Source organism: Drosophila navojoa, chromosome X, assembly GCF_054131105.1.
Source record: "Drosophila navojoa isolate 15081-1374.11 chromosome X, UAZ_NAV_1.0, whole genome shotgun sequence".
In the NCBI taxonomy this organism is placed as follows: domain Eukaryota; kingdom Metazoa; phylum Arthropoda; class Insecta; order Diptera; family Drosophilidae; genus Drosophila; species Drosophila navojoa.
In genome coordinates this window covers 9,270,107-9,287,917 of record NC_142895.1, presented here as the reverse complement: position 1 = coordinate 9,287,917, position 17,811 = coordinate 9,270,107, and the positions used below count along the sequence as shown (strand labels likewise).

At 39.7% G+C, this 17,811-nt stretch overlaps 1 protein-coding gene across 6 annotated transcripts in view; it reads left to right on the top strand.

Moving 5' to 3' along the window:
• LOC108655683 (uncharacterized) overlaps window positions 1-17,811 on the top strand; it is an 84,522-nt gene that overhangs the window by 4,594 nt on the left and 62,117 nt on the right. For all 6 annotated transcript variants that reach the window (XM_089264103.1, XM_089264105.1, XM_089264108.1 and 3 more), the window contains one exon: window positions 10,437-11,086. In XM_089264103.1, coding sequence (XP_089120229.1) covers window positions 10,679-11,086 — 408 coding nt within the window. In that variant the 5' untranslated portion in view covers window positions 10,437-10,678. The remainder of the gene's footprint in view (window positions 1-10,436; window positions 11,087-17,811) is intronic.

The following is a 17,811-nucleotide window of genomic DNA, read 5'->3' as shown; positions in this document are numbered from 1 at the left end:
AGAGCGAGAGAGAGAGAGAACTAGATTGAAATAGAAATATTTAGAATTGCAAATGCTGACATATAAATAGCATAAATTCTTGATTTGCATCTGAACTAATAGCCAAACACTTTACTATACATATGTCTATATAGATGTCTATAAATATATATATATATATGTATATGTGTATATGTATATCTACATGAATGTGCATATATGAATTGCTGTCAACCATTTGACATTTGTTTTATATTCATTGTCATATTTGTATTCTGCAATTGATATTGTTGGTTTTTCCTTTTTTTTTTTTTTTTTTTTGGTATCCATATACTTAAACAGCAATTATATGAAAATTAATAACAATTATTTCGAGTCGAGTGTTTGTTTTATATCTCTATCAAATTTCATATTTTTTGCTTTTTTTCATTTCGGCGATAATAATGTGAATAATGCGATAACAAGTAGCCTAATTGCTATTGGATATGATATCGCACGCAGAGTTATTTTCAATTTTGTCAGTCATATATATATACATATATATAAATACAAAAAAATAATTTGTAATCCTGTAGCAAAGAAATTTTTTATAACGCTGCTATAGAAATTTGTGAAATTCAAGATGCCAACAAAAACTCATTCTACAATCGAGTCTCGATAATTCGTTAAATCCACTATATCAAAAATCGCGATAAATGGAAAAAATATAAATGTTATCCCATTGAAAGGAATTCGTTCTCAATTATTCCCAATAATTCGCATTTCTGTGAAAATCGAAAAAAATTGATCCCCTTGCCATTTCGAACTATCGGGATTCTACTGCACTTCCATTATATTTCCCATTAACAATGGGCTCAATATGGCATAATATATAACATTTCCAGTAGTTCCCCAACTAACTTAGATATATGTATATACTGGGCATAACATAGTTAATAGCTAGTAGCTTGAGTAAATGATTATTATTTATTATTACTACCAAAAATACATATACGTATGTCTTTTATTATTTTCTGCATGTGGAGCGTATATGCAACTACAAAGTGGAGGCGTGCAGAGGAGGGCGGGCTGGGCTAGCCACGAAAGTCAGCGAAGCATTCAAAATGCCTGTCAATTATCACGCTAAAAAAAGAGCTTGAAAAAAGCTGAAAAAAGTCTGAGCTTATGAATAAATATATTAATAATTGCAATATATGTATATCAAATATACACAGGAATCAGCTGTGCGTGAAGAGTTTGCCACGTGTATGAGTGACTGTGTGTGTGTGTGTGTGTGTGCGTGCATTATGCTTATAATTAAAACAAAATAGATATATAAGCATACATATATACACATATGCATATATATGAAGCCAACTGGCAACTGCCAACTGCAGTTAAATTTCGCTGCGAAATTCAAATAATAATTTCTGTGTAATCTAACTAAAATGTTATTGTTCGCTCGCTGCTGCAAAGCCTTTTCAATTCAGTTTTCCATTTTCCTTTTCGGTTGTTGTTGTTGTTTTTTCACTTTTTTATTGAAATATAAAGTTGGATTATATTGCGGTTATAACCCAATTTGCCACTGATCTAATTTGAATGCCTGAATAACTCTTGATCTGGGTTGAATTGACAGTTGACAGTCGGAATTAAATATAGAAATTGTCAAAGCCCAAGGCTTTGCTGTTTGTTGTCGAATTTAGATGCCAATGTAACTAAATTGATTAAAATTGGATTTGAAATCACTTTTGTAATCCCTAAACGACAGCAAAGTCGTCTCATTCATATTACAAGTTTTACGTATATCAGCAATTATTTTTACACAATTTCAAACGAGGTTGATAGAAAAAGATTGTTGAACTATCTATCTGTCTATTTACACATATATCATCTATTTTATCCTAGACGTTTATTTATCGATAGCTCTATATGCTATTCCTAATATTCTATATCTACCTATCTAAGAGCCAAAAACTTAGCCTATCATCATCCATACTTTGCACTACAATGTCCTAGGCCTCATCTGTCTTATTCTACATGTTCATTTCTTTATAACTTTTAGCTCTATTCCAAATATTCTTAATACATCTACAACTACTACTAAAGCAATACGCTTCTTATGAAGACTCTTCTGAACTATTGTAATATATTGATTCCTTTCATTTACCCTCTCAAAATCCTCGCTAGCCTCGAGTAGAGCACTCAACTGGAGCACTACTCTGTATATGACATTATAGATGTGAAAGTAGATGACCTCTGGTCAGAGTGTACATTTTCAATTACAATGGGCTCGCAGACTTCACTCTTTTTGCGTTTCTACAAACACTTTCGCTCTACTTTGTTAACTCAAGACAGTTTACCCGACACCCACATCCTCTAGTATCCTCTACACACACACACACAGAGTGAGAGACAGACAGACAAAGCAACAAGCTTTCGTTTATAATTCGCAAGTGGTTTAAGCGCAGAGCGAGACAAGTGGCTTGCATGCAAAATGTTGATGAATGCCCGACATAAAAAGTAACTCTATTTGTTGCTGTTGTTGTTGTTGCTTTTGATTTAGCTTTTGATAACAAAGTTGAGGCAGAGGTAGGTTGAGGCAGAGGCACACATATATAGCTCGAGCTTGGACAAGTTTAGTTGCCAGGCAATCAGTGGAAAGGATAGCGAACAGGTCAGAGGTCAGCGGGTAGCGGTCAGCGGGCTGGGTAGGGACTACATTTACGGCTACCTGGCTAAGCGCTTTAAGCCTTGACAGCAACAAAACAGATTGCCACGCCTGTCAGGCCTTTGATTTGCCACAGCTTTGCTGCTCTGAGCAGCTGTATCCACACTTAGCCCCAGCACCACTTTGTTGCTCCAGCCACATGCATACGTACAGCTCTTCTTCTTCTTCTTCTGCCTTCTCGTCTTTTTTCTCTCACTTCATCAAATTGACTTGGACAAAGTCTGGCCCCTAAATGCGCAAACACATGTTCTCAATAAAGTTGTGTGTGTCTGTGTGTGTGCATGTGTGTGCGGGTTATGTACGTATTTGCATCTATTAGTGTGCGTGTCAAACATGAGCCACAACGTGATGCCGACACGGAGCCAAAGCTCGACAAAAAGTTTTGGCTTTCGTTCTCATTCTCATTCTTCTACTCATGCTCAGGATACAGCCGCTCTGGCCCTGACAAGGGACTGGGCCAAAAGTTAATGCCGGCCAACAGCTGGCAAATAAATACACATCTATAAATATGCGTATGTTACATTTCTATTTGGCCCGAATTGTGAATGCGATGCAAAAATGCTTCACTAAAACTTGGAGCAGCCGTCAGAAACAGAATCAATCCCTCAGCTGAAATACACTGCATATTTTGGCTAAATTCCACATGTGCTTAAGTAGAAGCAGACCTAGAGGAATCCTTCAAATAAACATCAAGTTGTCTAGCTGAATGATATATCAAAATATCGTTTTTAAATGGTCCTCCAACTGTAGTTCGATGCCTTCTCAGGCACTCCTCCATTATCCTCATCCCATCCGGTGTTTCAACAACACTTTGACAACAGACTTGCCTTTGTCTATACACATATCTTGTTGGCATTCAACTCAGTCAACTCAGACTGTAATTGAAAAAACATATTCAACAGACTTTCAAGACATTCACAAGCACTTGCAATCTTTCACTCGCTTTAAGCTCTGCTTGAAGTGTATACCAATTGTCTGCTAGTGCCTAAGCACAGCTGAACAAACACTTGACAAACGTCAGAGTCAAAATGGCTTAGTGTAACACTTCCGTTTCCTGCGCATACACACACACACACACAGACATTCAGACACAAGAGAGTGTGTGAGAGAGAGAGAGAGACTGGCTTGGCATGGGCAGGCATTTGATTAATGGTTTTTTGTGCAGCGCGAGGAGCCACAGCGCTGCGTTTATGAGACAAGTTTACAACAGCAGTGACGATGCCATTGAATGCGTCTAATGGCAGGGCGACCGAGCAGGGATCCTACGGAAGTCGGCCGTGGAGAGAGGGATCCCTCGGAAGCAGCTGTAACTGTAACTGTAGCTGTTCTTAATCTAAACAGCAAGCTTGTCTGCCATATCATTTGATATTCTTCTTAATATATATTTGTATATACATACATACGTACATACATACATACATACATATATAAGTATGTGTCTGCTGGCTGATTAGTTTTGGGAATTTGCAGCTCTTGGCCATTCAGCGCCTTGGCCTCGATTGTCAAATATTGAAATAGATGCGATTTGTGTTTAACTTTTGGCTTGTCCGGCTTGCCGAGCTACTCAACTCCCAGTGCAGTCCAATCGCTACATTCCCTTGGTCATTAGGCCAGCAAGGTTAAGTGCTGACAAATGCTCATTGATTGGCCTCATGAACCTAGCCGAGCCTTGGAGCCATTCATTCAGTTCGGCTGGCAGTTAGTTAGGCCAAACGTTGCTGCCACATTCAATTGGCGTATGATCCAATTTGGCACGGAATGCAAATCAAAATTAGATGCAACTGCTACAGTGACCCTGCCATGCCAAAGGCACAACGCTTTTAATCAGCTCGGCTCAGGTGCACAGCAAAAGAAATGCGTCCCGATTGAAGCTACGGGGCAATGGGATGCAACGGGATGAGACGGCATCAAAGTAAGGTCATGATTGCATTGCCTCAGGCTGCAGCTGGTCTGTTAAGGCCAATTGTAGCCTATGCTCTTGCTGAACAACAAGCTCTTCTAGGCAGAGATAGAGAAAGAGAGGGAGGGGGAGAGTGCGAGAGACAGAGAAAGAGTCAGAGACAGGCAGAGTTGCTTTGCTAAGACATTGGGAATTCCTGCCTGTATTTTAGCGAGAGATAAGAAGATAGATAGATAGGGAAAGAGCGAGAAGGAGAGAGAGATAGGGATAGGGAAAAGAACAAAGCTAGAATAAGTGAAACAACGATAGACAGAGAGAAAAAGAGGTAAAGAGTAAGCTGAAGGGCAAAACAGAGATAGATAGATAGATAGACAGATAGAGAGAGAGAGAGAGAGAGAGAGAGAGAGAGAGAGAGAGAGAGAGAGGGAGAGTGGGAGAGTGAGACAGAGAGAGGGACAAAGTCAGTGAAAGGCACAATGAGTGAAATAGATAAAGCGTGATTTGTGAGATTTTGCTATGGGAATACTGAATTTAGTACGGGGTATTCCATAGTCAAATACCTTCATGCACTCCCCACGAACGACTTCGACAAATAATATGATTCCACTTGCCTGGGGTTTATACATCTTTCATTAGAGTAGAATATCTCTTACAGTTCATATACTGTTCATGTACTTCCCTCCGTGACCTGTCAACAGGTTTGCTGCTCTGTCCCAATCAATTTGAATGGGAAGGAGAAAGGAGAATGCTAATCGGGTGCTTATGTGGCTCACACTTGATTACAGGGTATCTTATGGTCAATTACTTATCACCATCTATACTTTCGGTTTGATCTTGTTTCTCTCTTCCTCTTCCTTTCGTTTTCCATCTCTCCTGCTGCCTATCAACACGTTTTGCCGTGCATTGCAATTCGGGGGCCTGTATCATCGCCGTAAATCTGCATGCCCCGAGCGCTCGCTATTAGCCTAACGAGCAACAAGATGATGCCACGCCCATGCGACTGTGCGCCCATGCGCCAATGCGCCCACACGCCGACCGTGGCTGGCATGCACTTCCTGCTGTTGCCGTCGTTTCCGCCTTTCAAGTTTTTATGCGCTGCTGCCACGCCCACGTGCACGCCCCCGCTCAGCAAACGCCTTTCTTATCGGCGTCGCACGTTTTTATCATAAATTTTACACTCCGCTTGCAATTTTTCGCTTATTTTTGTGGCCGCAACTTGCAGACGGAACAGACATATATATATATATATAATATATATGTATATGTATGTTTGTATATAAGTTGCTGAAGTTTTGGGCTCGGCCATAAAATGCTGAGTTGCTTGCCCAGCCGAGTCCAATGGGCCGTTAAAATGCATTATAAAGTGCTGCTGCCGTCACACACATTCAAATATACATATATATACGTATGTATATTATAGTGTATACGTATGTATATGTGCATGTAAGTATTACGTATACGTAATACGCTTACAAGTAACAGTTTGGCTGGAGCCGCCAAATGTACGCCGGATACGCCTCGGACTCTGACAACTCGTTATTGTTTATCAATTTTATGAGCTCGGCCATAAAATGCGGCCAGGAGTGAGATTCTGCGGCGTGGGGCACCAAATCAAAGTACAATAATAAAATAAGTGGAGACCAAGAACTCGAGCAGAAATTTGAGTATATTATGATAAGCCTTGGGGGAGCTCAAAAGTAAAACAAAGTTTCACGCTGGCAATGATGTTGAATGATGGATCAGATGAAAGGATGCGAGTGGATAGTTCGATGGGTTAGGATGTGTTAGGGGTAAAGCTATTCCGGGCTAGTACTCTGCATGTTGAGTAATATATTCAAATTTTGATACATGTATGTATGATAGCTGAACTAAAAGAACTGTTTCTTGTAGATAGTAATTGAAGAAGCTATATATAACTGGAAAGACCTTCTTAAAATCTTCAAATATACCAGAAATCAAGAAGTTGTTCTGTATATAGAGAGTGGATAATAGAGAAGATCATTTACAGTTCTAGTTTAAGCTCTAAATCTGTTATCATCCTCAATGACAAATCGATCGAATCTAAAAAATGTTATCCCAATGACTGAAGTGTTGATCCATGGATATAGGCTTTAGAAGTTTGATAGGAATTTCATTCAAAATTTAATATAGACTGTAAAAACCGGTTATAACGACTCAGCTTATAGCGTCTGTACGGTTATAGCGATAAAAATTCTGGAGTCCAGACAAACCTTTATGAGCAAAATTATACGGCTTTAGCGACTTCCGGGTATAACGACGGTCCCTTGAGTGTCGTTATAACCGGGTTCTACAGTATACATATTTATATTTTAATCATTTCCTGCTCCATATGGATCTCTCTCTCTCTCTCTCCCACTCACCCTCTCTGTTTCTGTTGACCTTAATAATATGGCACTTTAAATGAGAATTAAATCCGTGGTTCGTTTGGCCTGTCGGCAGCTTTAAGTTGGAGTTGCAGCGATTTACGACTATGCGTGGATTACATTATGAGTCCCACATGAATGGAATGATTTGCTCTGATTGCCAGCGCGTTCAGATGCCTGTCCTGTATTTTGGATATATGCATATATGTATGTGTAAACCTATCTGCATGCCAGATGCTGCATGCTCTATGCTCCATGACGCATGCCGCATGCCGCATGCCATATGCCATATGCCAGATGCCTTTCGCCGTTTCCCTTCTCTGTCCCGTGCAGCAGTGCGTCTCTGATTCTCACATTTTGCACCTCGCCGTCGTTGCTGTTACCCTCTAGTCCCGCTCTGGTCCCGCCCTGTCCCGCCACGCTTCCGCTTGCCTCCTTTTGACCGCACTTCACATCGGCTTTAAAGCACATCGGCACACACACACACAGACACACACACATTCACAGGCCTACTTATATGCATATTATGCATATGTTTGTTTCCCTTTTTTTACGGTATTTGTATTGCATAGTGTGTATACGCAGCGTATGCCGGAAACTGGTGTCCCATTTATGCAAACGATGTGTGCACGTATCTGTGTGTGTATTTGGGTGTATATATATGTATATGTGTGTGTGTGAGCACACAGTATCATTCGCGCTATCATTGACATCAAACAAGCGCAGCAGCAGCGGCTGCAAGCAGCGTATCCTTATCAACAGCAACAACAACAGCAAGAACTGCAATTCCAATTGCAACAACAACAACAACAGCAACATGAACAACAACAAAAACTTAAATGTTTTTAACACAATTCAAAAGTTACGAAATATTTGCTGCCAACGGGCACCGAGATTTCTATATACATACATACATGTATATGTATACATATGTATGTATACAAATATAAATGCACACGCATATGTACATACACGCATACATACACATGTGTGTATACAAATCATTTGCAATGCCTGCCATGGAGCACATTTTAATTGGGCTTCAATATATCATTTTAAATTGCACACCAATGGTATGTGTATACCCTGTAATTGGCTGCGACCTCACAAAGTGATATGAGCAACATGAATTTGATATTGAAAACATTCTAGAGGAGTATCTCACTGAACTATGAATTCGCAATTGCCTTTCAAAAACCTTCTATATACATATGTACATATATGTACATTTTTATATCCACAGGGTATTCCTATGTCATTCATTTGAAACTTTACCACCAAGCTCTGCCTAGCTTAATTGTGCCTCAAAAAAAAGTAGCAAGGGACGAGGGACGAGTGCTGCTATGCATCGGTAAACGTTTGGGTGATATGACAGGAACCCAAGCTGGGTTAGAGCAGGTGGTAATGGTAGAGGAGGGACTGAAACCAAGGGGGGGGGGGGGGGGGGGTACGAAAGGTAAAACGAGACGAACCGCATTAAAAATGATCACAAGTACTTTTGATTATATATATGTATATTTTTTTTCTTGCTTTGACGCTTTGAATGCGCTTTAATTGCTGCGCATTGATATTGCAGTAAAGGGTATGCTGATTCTGTCATAAAATATGTAACAAATATTTGCTGTTGCTAAAAATATTTTGATTAAATTTATAACTTTTATTTAGAGCAAATAACTACACTAAACAAATATAAGAAGAACAAATTTTGTTTTTTTTTTTTTTTCAATTTTTTATTTTTCCTAGGCTACACTTCCAAGTCGTAAACTTTTCATACCACCCTCGAGTGAACACATATAAATTATATATCCAGCAAATATTGAATAACTTATTTGCTTTTGTGTTATTTGATGTATAATCCAGTTCAAACTACTCTCTAATACGATCTTCTTCATGTGCAGGGTATTCAATATTCGTGGTGCTCATTTGAGCTGTTGGGTTTTCGCTGTTTTTAATTTTGTTGCCAGCTTTTATAATTGCTGCCATTGCTGGCCACAGATGCAGCACTTGCCACGCCCCCGGCCGCCCGCCGCAATTTGGCCAGCAATGCTGCGTGTTGCACGTTCCACTGATTCGACGTCGCGACGCGACGCGACGCCGCGGCATCTCTTGCAACAGCAACAGCAACAGCAACAGCAACATCAAAGCGCAATTTTCGCAGACATTTTTATTGCATATTATTTACATTTCGTTGCTTCAGTCACGCCCCCCTGTTGCCCCGCTCGGCCAGTGTTGTAAAGCGCAACAGCCAAACGAAAAACAAACAAACATCACGTCAATCATAATGATCGTCATTAACGTCATTACGACTCTCCTCGCGAGAGATTTATCATCTTTGGTCAATTTGTAGATTTTTGCTTCAGTTTTTTTTTGCTTTTTTTCTTCGTTTAATTGAAAAGTGAAATTGAATTTTGCCAGGTGAAAATCGCTTTCGTTCGGTTTTCCTGGTTTTTCTTTTCGCCTGCATTCGCTTGTGCATTAAATATTGAAATTACAGCCACACACACACGCGCACACATATATGTATATATATATATATAATTAGTATATATATATTTTCGTTTCTTTTCTTTTCTTTTAATTTTTCTGAATTTTCTTTTGTTCAGCGAAAATCTTTGTTCATTATTTTCGCAGCTCGGCTTTTCCATTACATCAAGTTTCGCATCTCTTTAAGCATTTGCTTCTCCCCCGTTTTTCATTTTTAATTGTTTGCATTTGTGCGATAATTGTAAAATTAACGAATTGCACAGCAATTTATGCGACTTATGTCCACGCCTTGGGCTTCAATTATAATTACGATTAACAGCCGAACGAGAAACCTCTCAAGCGCTTGGGGGCGTGCTCAAGGGTACGCTTCAAATTTGACTACGAGAAGCAAGACAATAATTAATTGCTCGAATTGCTTTTGACATAGAAGTATGTAGATATACTAATTCAATATGTTTAATGTCACTTTCAAGTGCCTTCAAGCTTAAAGCTCTTTAAAATTTAAGGTAGTTCTCTACTCTAACTCTCACAGCGCAAAGTAAATAGATAACACCAAGATAACATAATGTTAAGGTGTATGTTATCATGCTTAGCAGCTTAAAATTGAAAGGGCCACCTACCAAATATCTTCGACATCATTCAAGCTGCTCGTAATAACATTAAAAGAAACTCAAATTAACATTATGCTAATGGACATAATCAGCATTCATCAAAAGAACATGCTGTTAACTCAATGTTGACATTATCTTTTGGTGTATGTTCAGGCAGCTTGAAACCACAAGCTTCTTCAGCTTCTTATAATTTTAATATTCTTATTTTGTTCATTTCTCATTTATTTATTTGGTGACAATCCACTTGCCATTGACAACAACTTTGGCTCCAACTTTACTGTGAAGTGACTTTTGCTACTGTTTTGCTACTTTTCTTCTACTTCTACCTCTTCTTTTTCCTGATGTTGTTCTTGTTTTATTTTTACTTTCAGTGTCGGACTATTTGCGAATAAAGTTGCAGCACAGCAGCAGAAGCAGCAGCAGCAGCAGCAGCAGCAAGTGAAGCGCAACGGCCAAGAATAATACAGTAGCAACAGCAGCAGCTGACACAAGCTACAGCAACAACAACAGCAACAGCAACAGCAACAGCGGCAACAACAACTTGCAACGAGCCAAATTGTTGCATACTTTGGCAGTTACAACGAGCTCACGCACACACACTTACGGCAGCAACATGCCGTTGTTGTCGCTGGCAACAGCAGCAACACGCAGCAGAGCCAGCAGAACATGCCATGTTGCCAACACATTTCAATTGCTGGCAATTGCGTTTTATTGTTGCTGTCAATTGGAGCTGCTGCTGGTGCACGGACAGCAGCAACACCAGCAGCAGCAACAGCAGCCGGCGATTTCTGGCGGCCAGCAGCAGCAGCAGCAGCTAAAGTATCAGCAATTGCAGTATCAAATGCAACAGCAATATGAATATCAACAGCAGCAACACTTTCAGCAGCAGTTCCAGCAGCAGCAACAACAGCAGCAGCAGCAGCTGCAACAGCAACAACAACAGCAGCAATTAGTGTTGCCAACAGTAGAGCAAATGTTACCGGAGCAACCTATCGATTTGCTATCCACACAACCAACTCAGGTAGGTGATATTGGGCTGATTGACTATGATTGAAAGACTTAGCATAGGTGAGAAAAAAATCAACTAATATTGATTGATGATGTGATAAACAGTTCAATTTTAGTATATGCATTTATTTTGAATGTAAAGCAACTGCAGCTTATGATTGATTAAGATTTACTTTGATTGAAGGCTAAGGAACTGATATAGATACAATTTACAGATACAGCAATCATATTGTTGATTGAAGTACTGCAAAATGCCTTGTACTAATTATAGCAGTGCGGATTGATTGCTAAATTGATAAACCTAACCGTAAATAAGATAAAGTTAGGCTGATTGACTAATTGAAAACTAATGAGAGTCACAGATTGATAAAGCTTCTATAAAATCAAAAATACATATTTTCTTATTAAAACACTTAACAGGGTTTTTTAATATGCCAAGGTCCAATGAAGCTTTTTTTTAGCCAGCTTTACTTTGGTCCTTAATGAGCTGCTTTCGTAATTAATCAATTCGCTGGGAGGTCTGCACCCCTTTCCACCTTTACCATCGGCTAAGCCCACTTTTTGTTCGTTTGGCTCGACAAATTGAATTTGCAGCCGCAACTGCTTAAAGACCCAAATCCCGAAAGCCAACTTTTTTTTATTTTTATTGCCTCGCCTGCTCCTTGCTTTGCTCGGCCCAAAGTTCAATAAGCTGATTAGCCAATTGAAAGCAGCAGACGGACTAATAATGGAACGAGAAAAAAGCCTTGACTTTAGCAGTGGCTTCCATTTTCTCTTCAATTTATTCGCTCCAATTTTTTTTGAAGCCCCTAATTTACGGTGCTTAGTGATTAATTTGTTTTTGATAGACTTTAAGCTATATTTCATAGAGGGCAACTTTCTTTGGGGCTTCGTTTTTGCTTAATTTTCCGCGCCTGCTGTCAACGCCAAACTGAAGCGAAGGTTCATTTATGTTATGTCAGAAGCGAAGAGAGAGAGAGTCAGTAGTATAGCAATTGTTCACAGCTGTTAAGTAAATGGTTTCTGTTAATGATAATATTTCTGTTAAATTTGATTGATGTTTGTTAATGGGTTAGCTGCATTTATGGGTAGTTTAAAAACTTAAAAATGTTTAATACAAATTAATTAATATGTCATGTTAAATGCCTGTTAAAAAACAGCTCGCTGTTAAGCATAAATGCTAACAATTAAAATGTATATACTCATATATTTCATGAATTCCCTTTTAAGTTAAGCAAAAGTCTGTGCTATGTTAGCCAGCAAACAGCTCTGTTAACCTGCTGTTGAATAAATGCCCACAGCAGAGCTACAAAAACCGCTCCATATAACGCGCTTTTATCTACTGTGGTGCAATATATTTATATAGCTAATAAGAGTTAATAAGAGCCATTGACAGGATGATTCAATGTTCGATATCTATTGAATGCATGGCGAGTTTTTGCAGCTGGCATTGCACATATCGTTTATACATACATATCCATAAGCTCTAATTAAAGAATCATATTGAAAATATATCTCAAATAGCTGAAAGCACATTTTCAGCTATTTCAGCTGCACACACACTCGCAGAGAGAGGGAGAGAGAGAGAGAGTGAGAGAGGGAGAACGATAACTGAAGGCACTTTCACATGGACAAGTGATTCCATAAACCACTTTGTTAGAAAATTGCTTGTGTTTGATTCCATTGGCGATTGTCGATTGCCGTTTGCTGTTTTTTCTCTCTCTTTCTAGGAGGGAGTCAGAAAAGGGAGTAAAGCGTTGACCATTCGCAGTTTGCGTGGCTTACAAAATTTTATTGCACACAGTCGCTGTATACATATGTATATATAAATATAGAGAATGCTAGCGATATTTGGCCAATACTTGACAGCTATCGAACTGAGTCAACGCTTCCTTGATTGCCTTCTGTCTGACCAGCTCTTCAACTATTCAGCTTTCGAGCTGACCAGCTTTGTCCAGCTGCTTCTTCTTTTTATGGCAATAGTCGTCGTGTTTTTCTTCTCTTCATTTTTATACCCTGAACCCATTGAAAATGGGAAATCAGGGTATAATGGTTTTGTTAAAATGTATGTAACAGGCAGAAGGAGGCGTGGCAGACCCCACAAAGTATATATATTCTTGATCAGGGCGACGAGCTGAGTCGATTTAGCCCTGTCCGTCTGTCTGTCCGTCCGTCCGTCCGTCCGTCCGTCCGTCCGTCCGTCCGTCCGTCCGTCCGTCCGTCTGTCCGTATGTTTGAACGCGTCGATTTCAGAAGATACAAAAGCTAGAGACTTCAACTTTTTTTTAAAATGTCCGTATATATCACGCGGATATCGAGTTTATCACTAAAAAACGATAACTCATTCCGATACTTTTTTATCGATAAAAAACCTTATCGAAGATCAGTTTAAAAATTATATCTCCTACACCTTTCAAGCTACAGTCTCCAAATTTAAAATGTATATTAAGATGTATTTTATACAATTTCGGTTTTTGTTAAAATTTACCCCCCACCCCCAAATCCACCCCCTCACCCTAATCTTTGTAAAAGTCGTATATCAAATACTAGAGACGTGTGCTTCGGTATACACATACATTTAAACAATATGAATACGTTCTGAAAGTTTCATTACGATCGTACGTCTAGAAATTAAATCATTCAACAAATAAGTTCTCCTAATATTGCCAACACTGCAGCGCAACCCAAGCGCAATCGCCTGTATATGTGAGTGTGTGTGTGTGCGTGTATTTGTTTGCATGAGTGCGTGTGTGGGTGCTAATTATTATTGATATATCAGTTGCTTGTAGGGTTCAGGGGATCTCGTAGTCGAGCAGTCTCGACTAGAGCTTTCTTACTTGTTTTCTGTGGTATTTTCTGTAACAAGTCGACTGCTGTTTTTATACTGCATTTTAAAGGTCTCGGATGTACTACTTGAAGGGTGTCCTAGCTTCCAGCGGAGTCATACATATATAAATATTACTATCTTCATTTATATTATAGATCAAGTCGATTTGGTTTTTATTAAATTGTTAACTATTGGTAACTAACTAAAGAACGTTTTATTGACATGTTGGCCTGGTTGAAGAGTACAAAATGCCTCAGCTATGCTTTATCAATCTCCCTTCTGTTTTATAATATCGATCAAGCTCTTTCTAACTAGCAAACTGTACAAACTATAAAAGAACGTTGATCTTGTTGAAGTATAATTCAATTGCTCGACCGATGATCGAGTGCTGTAATCGATTTCCTTGCAGATATCTCATCCCATTGCTTAGAGTATCTGCTTGGTCGAGCAGGCCCGCCTATCACCGTTTTATTTGTTTTACTTTACATTTGCAATAAAATAAAATCCACCCAGAATCGGGTAGCGTCATGTGGCATAGCATTGCGTGGCCCCAAGCCTCCTAACCAAATGCCCCAGCGGCGACATGCAACGGACATGGCAGCAAATACATACACAGAAAGAGACAGAGAGAGAGAGAGAGAGAGAGAGAGAGAAACTATAAAGCAAAACTCCATTCATATATATGGCTTATGTGCGTGTGTGTGTGTGTGTGTGTGTGCGTATGTGGACCACAGCGAAAGCTGCTGCATTTTATTTTACCATTTCGTCCCATGGGAAAATTTATGAATTTGGACTCGCAGCCGCCGCTGGCCGCACATATGCGGTTTTTATATATTGACACTTAAAATTTATGGCTCTTAAAATCTACAAAACGCTGGCGCTACGATCCAGGCGAAATGCCATTTCTTCTTCTGCTCTCATTCGCCGGCTGTTTTATTTCATTTTGTTTTCATTTCTCTTCTTTTTTACCCCCCCTCTTCTTTGTTCACTTCCGCTGAGCTTAGCTGAAACAAAATTTGTATTTTGTGGCTCAAACTATGAGAAGCCAGCGACACAGCGAGCTGGCAAATCGAGCTGAAAATTGTTATTGTCACCAATACATACATATATATATATATTTATATATTTTTGTGTGCGCTCAGTTGCAGCTATTAGCACAAAATGTTAAAATGTCGCTGTTAATGCCAATGCCAAACCTTTAAGCAGCTTACAGAGTTGAACAAAAATAAAAGACGCATATTCATAGCTTGGTTTTACAGCGAGCAACAGCTTAACAGAGCGTAAAGCTTTACCATAAATTATTGTTACATACGACCTTAATTTTAGCTTAAAACTATTTAAAGTATTTTTTCATGGATCATGGTAGTCAGCCGTATAGAAGCTTTTAAGAACATGTTAATAACGTCAACTCAACAGTTAATATCCTTTATATAGCTTAATGTTATTAGCTCCGCTTTTCATTCTTCAATGAATCAACATCAGTATGTTATATAACATAAGCAAGTCTGCGAAGTCTGTACTTAAACCAATGTTAGTTAACAGACCTATAATTTATACAACATATTTTCATGCATTCTGTCGTCCTGTTAATCAGGGAACGCTATTCGAATACTATACAGACTATTAAATGGAGATGTTATTAACTAACAGAATAGCCGAGAATCATTCAAGCTCAATGAATTCCAAAAAATATTTACACAACAATTTTTTATGTGTCATGTCTGAAATTCATATATCTATAATGCATGCCAAAAAGCGAGAAAGAGAGAGGAATGTAAATTGAGCTAGTTATGTAGGTATGCCTGCGTGCGTGTGTGTGTGTGTGAGCGTCAGCGTCAAAGCTGGAAAGCGCTTAAGATTAATGATGCAAAAAATTGAGCATCATCAAAGAAAGTGAAAATGGAATTAGGTGCAAAGGCGCTGAGAGTACAGAGATGGAGCAATAGACGAAGTAGAAGTAGAAGTAGAAGAACAAGGCGAGACTGAGCAGACAACCTCTATCAGATAGAGCAGATAACGGCAGCTGGCGGGGGGCGGGCAGATAGGTGGGCAGGCAATACGTGCAACACGCAAAGCGGCATAAAACTTAACTACAATAAGCGGCAGGATTCAAGCGAAGCCAAAAACGAGCTGCCAACTAGAAAATGGCCAACAACAATGGCCAACAACAATGGCCAACAACAATGTAAACACCATTCTCAGCTTGTGGGTGTATGTGTGTGTGTGAGTATGTCTGTGTGCGTGTATGTCTGTGTGTGGCATGCCGAAGCTCTCGCTGTGTCTATCCAAGTCGCTGGCTGGCAAGCAAGCAGCCAAGCTAGGCCTTAGCTGAACGCCACGTACGAGCGGGCGGAAACGGAAAAGGAAATGGCAGCCATTGCCAAAGCCGACTTTGACGCCTGTGCACAGTGCTCTCGGCATGCACATATTCCAGCCAAATAGATAATTGTCACAAAATGATCTAATCAATTCCTAAAGTCATTCTATAAGCTGAGCCGAAGCAGCTGAACCAACAGAGTTCGAAACTCGGGCTACTCTATAGACGGCAGCTGATATATTTAGTCATAATTCCTATAGCAACAATTATAGAGCTTAGCAAGAACTTTTCAGTTCTGCTGTAGCCATCTAAATCGAATACACTTGACTATGATGGTGTTTAGTTTCGTAGTGCTCTTTATTCTGCTGAGCCCGGGTTTATATACCCAGACTCATGCATTTTCTACCCTTAAATCTAGTGCGTCTATTGCTGAGTATGTAAGGCTCAGCATTGGTCTATTACAATTTCTTATTCTGATGTAAAGCTTTGACTCTGCGTGCTATTTATAGAGGCTGTACATCATTGAGTGCGTTGAAGGAATGTCTACGATGTCCAAATATTCGTATGTTCATGCCTGAACAAATATATCGGTTATACTTCCTTCAGCAGCCTTTCTATGCAATTCTCATGAAGAGACAGCTCAAAATGTAGATCAAACACTCAAAAAAAAATTCTTATCATGGTATTTATCCAATCATGTATGCCATTTAGTCAACTTGCGATGGTTAGATTTTCGCTGAATTCCTAATCCAACGGTCCCACTGTGCGTGAGCGGAGGCTCTTAAGTCTGCTGCACTGCTGTTTGCTTAGAGAAATTAAAAAGAAACGCTCGCTGTTAAGCCAAAATGAAATGCATATCCTGACGCTAATATGCGCCACAGCAAAGCACCAATCCCGCTCACAATATCCCGGCTCGCTCCGCGTCACTCCCGAATCCAGATGTGGAATCTCCCGCACACTGGAAGAGGGAAAACTTTGCAGCTGGTTCACAGCTTGCAATGCGCACAGAAACTTTAATACGCTAAGTCGCAGCAAGTATCCGAGCTGCAGGAGATGAGACCAGAGAGGAGACTGCTGATGGGGTGCCGGGCAAGGTACTGGGTCTTCGGGGTAAGCGAAAGCTGGGTGGGATTTGGAAGCCACGGCCTTTACATGCCACGCGAAAAATAATTAGCGCGTTGCGTTTATAAGTTTCCGGTAAAAAGCGTTTTACGCTTGTTTAGCAGCGGATGATGGTGTCTGCCAGACGGAGATTAAGGCCTTGATATATTAATGAACTATATATACACACACACACATATATATATATATATATAAATATTCGTACATATACTTATGTAGCAGCAGCTCTTTCGATTTCAGCTCATAATTACCAAGAGCTTAAGCATTCACTGGGACATAACCCAACCGAACCGAAGGGCAACCCCATCCCAGGCTCCAGCCTAATCCCACTCCCATTCCCCGTTTCGCTGCTTGCCGCACAAAAGGTTATCTGAACCCTGGATCCAAGTTTTCGCAACTATTTCAATTTGCATGCGTGCGGCTAAAGTTTTTTTCCAGCTTCTTTCATATAGCTTTTTTTTTTATTTATTTT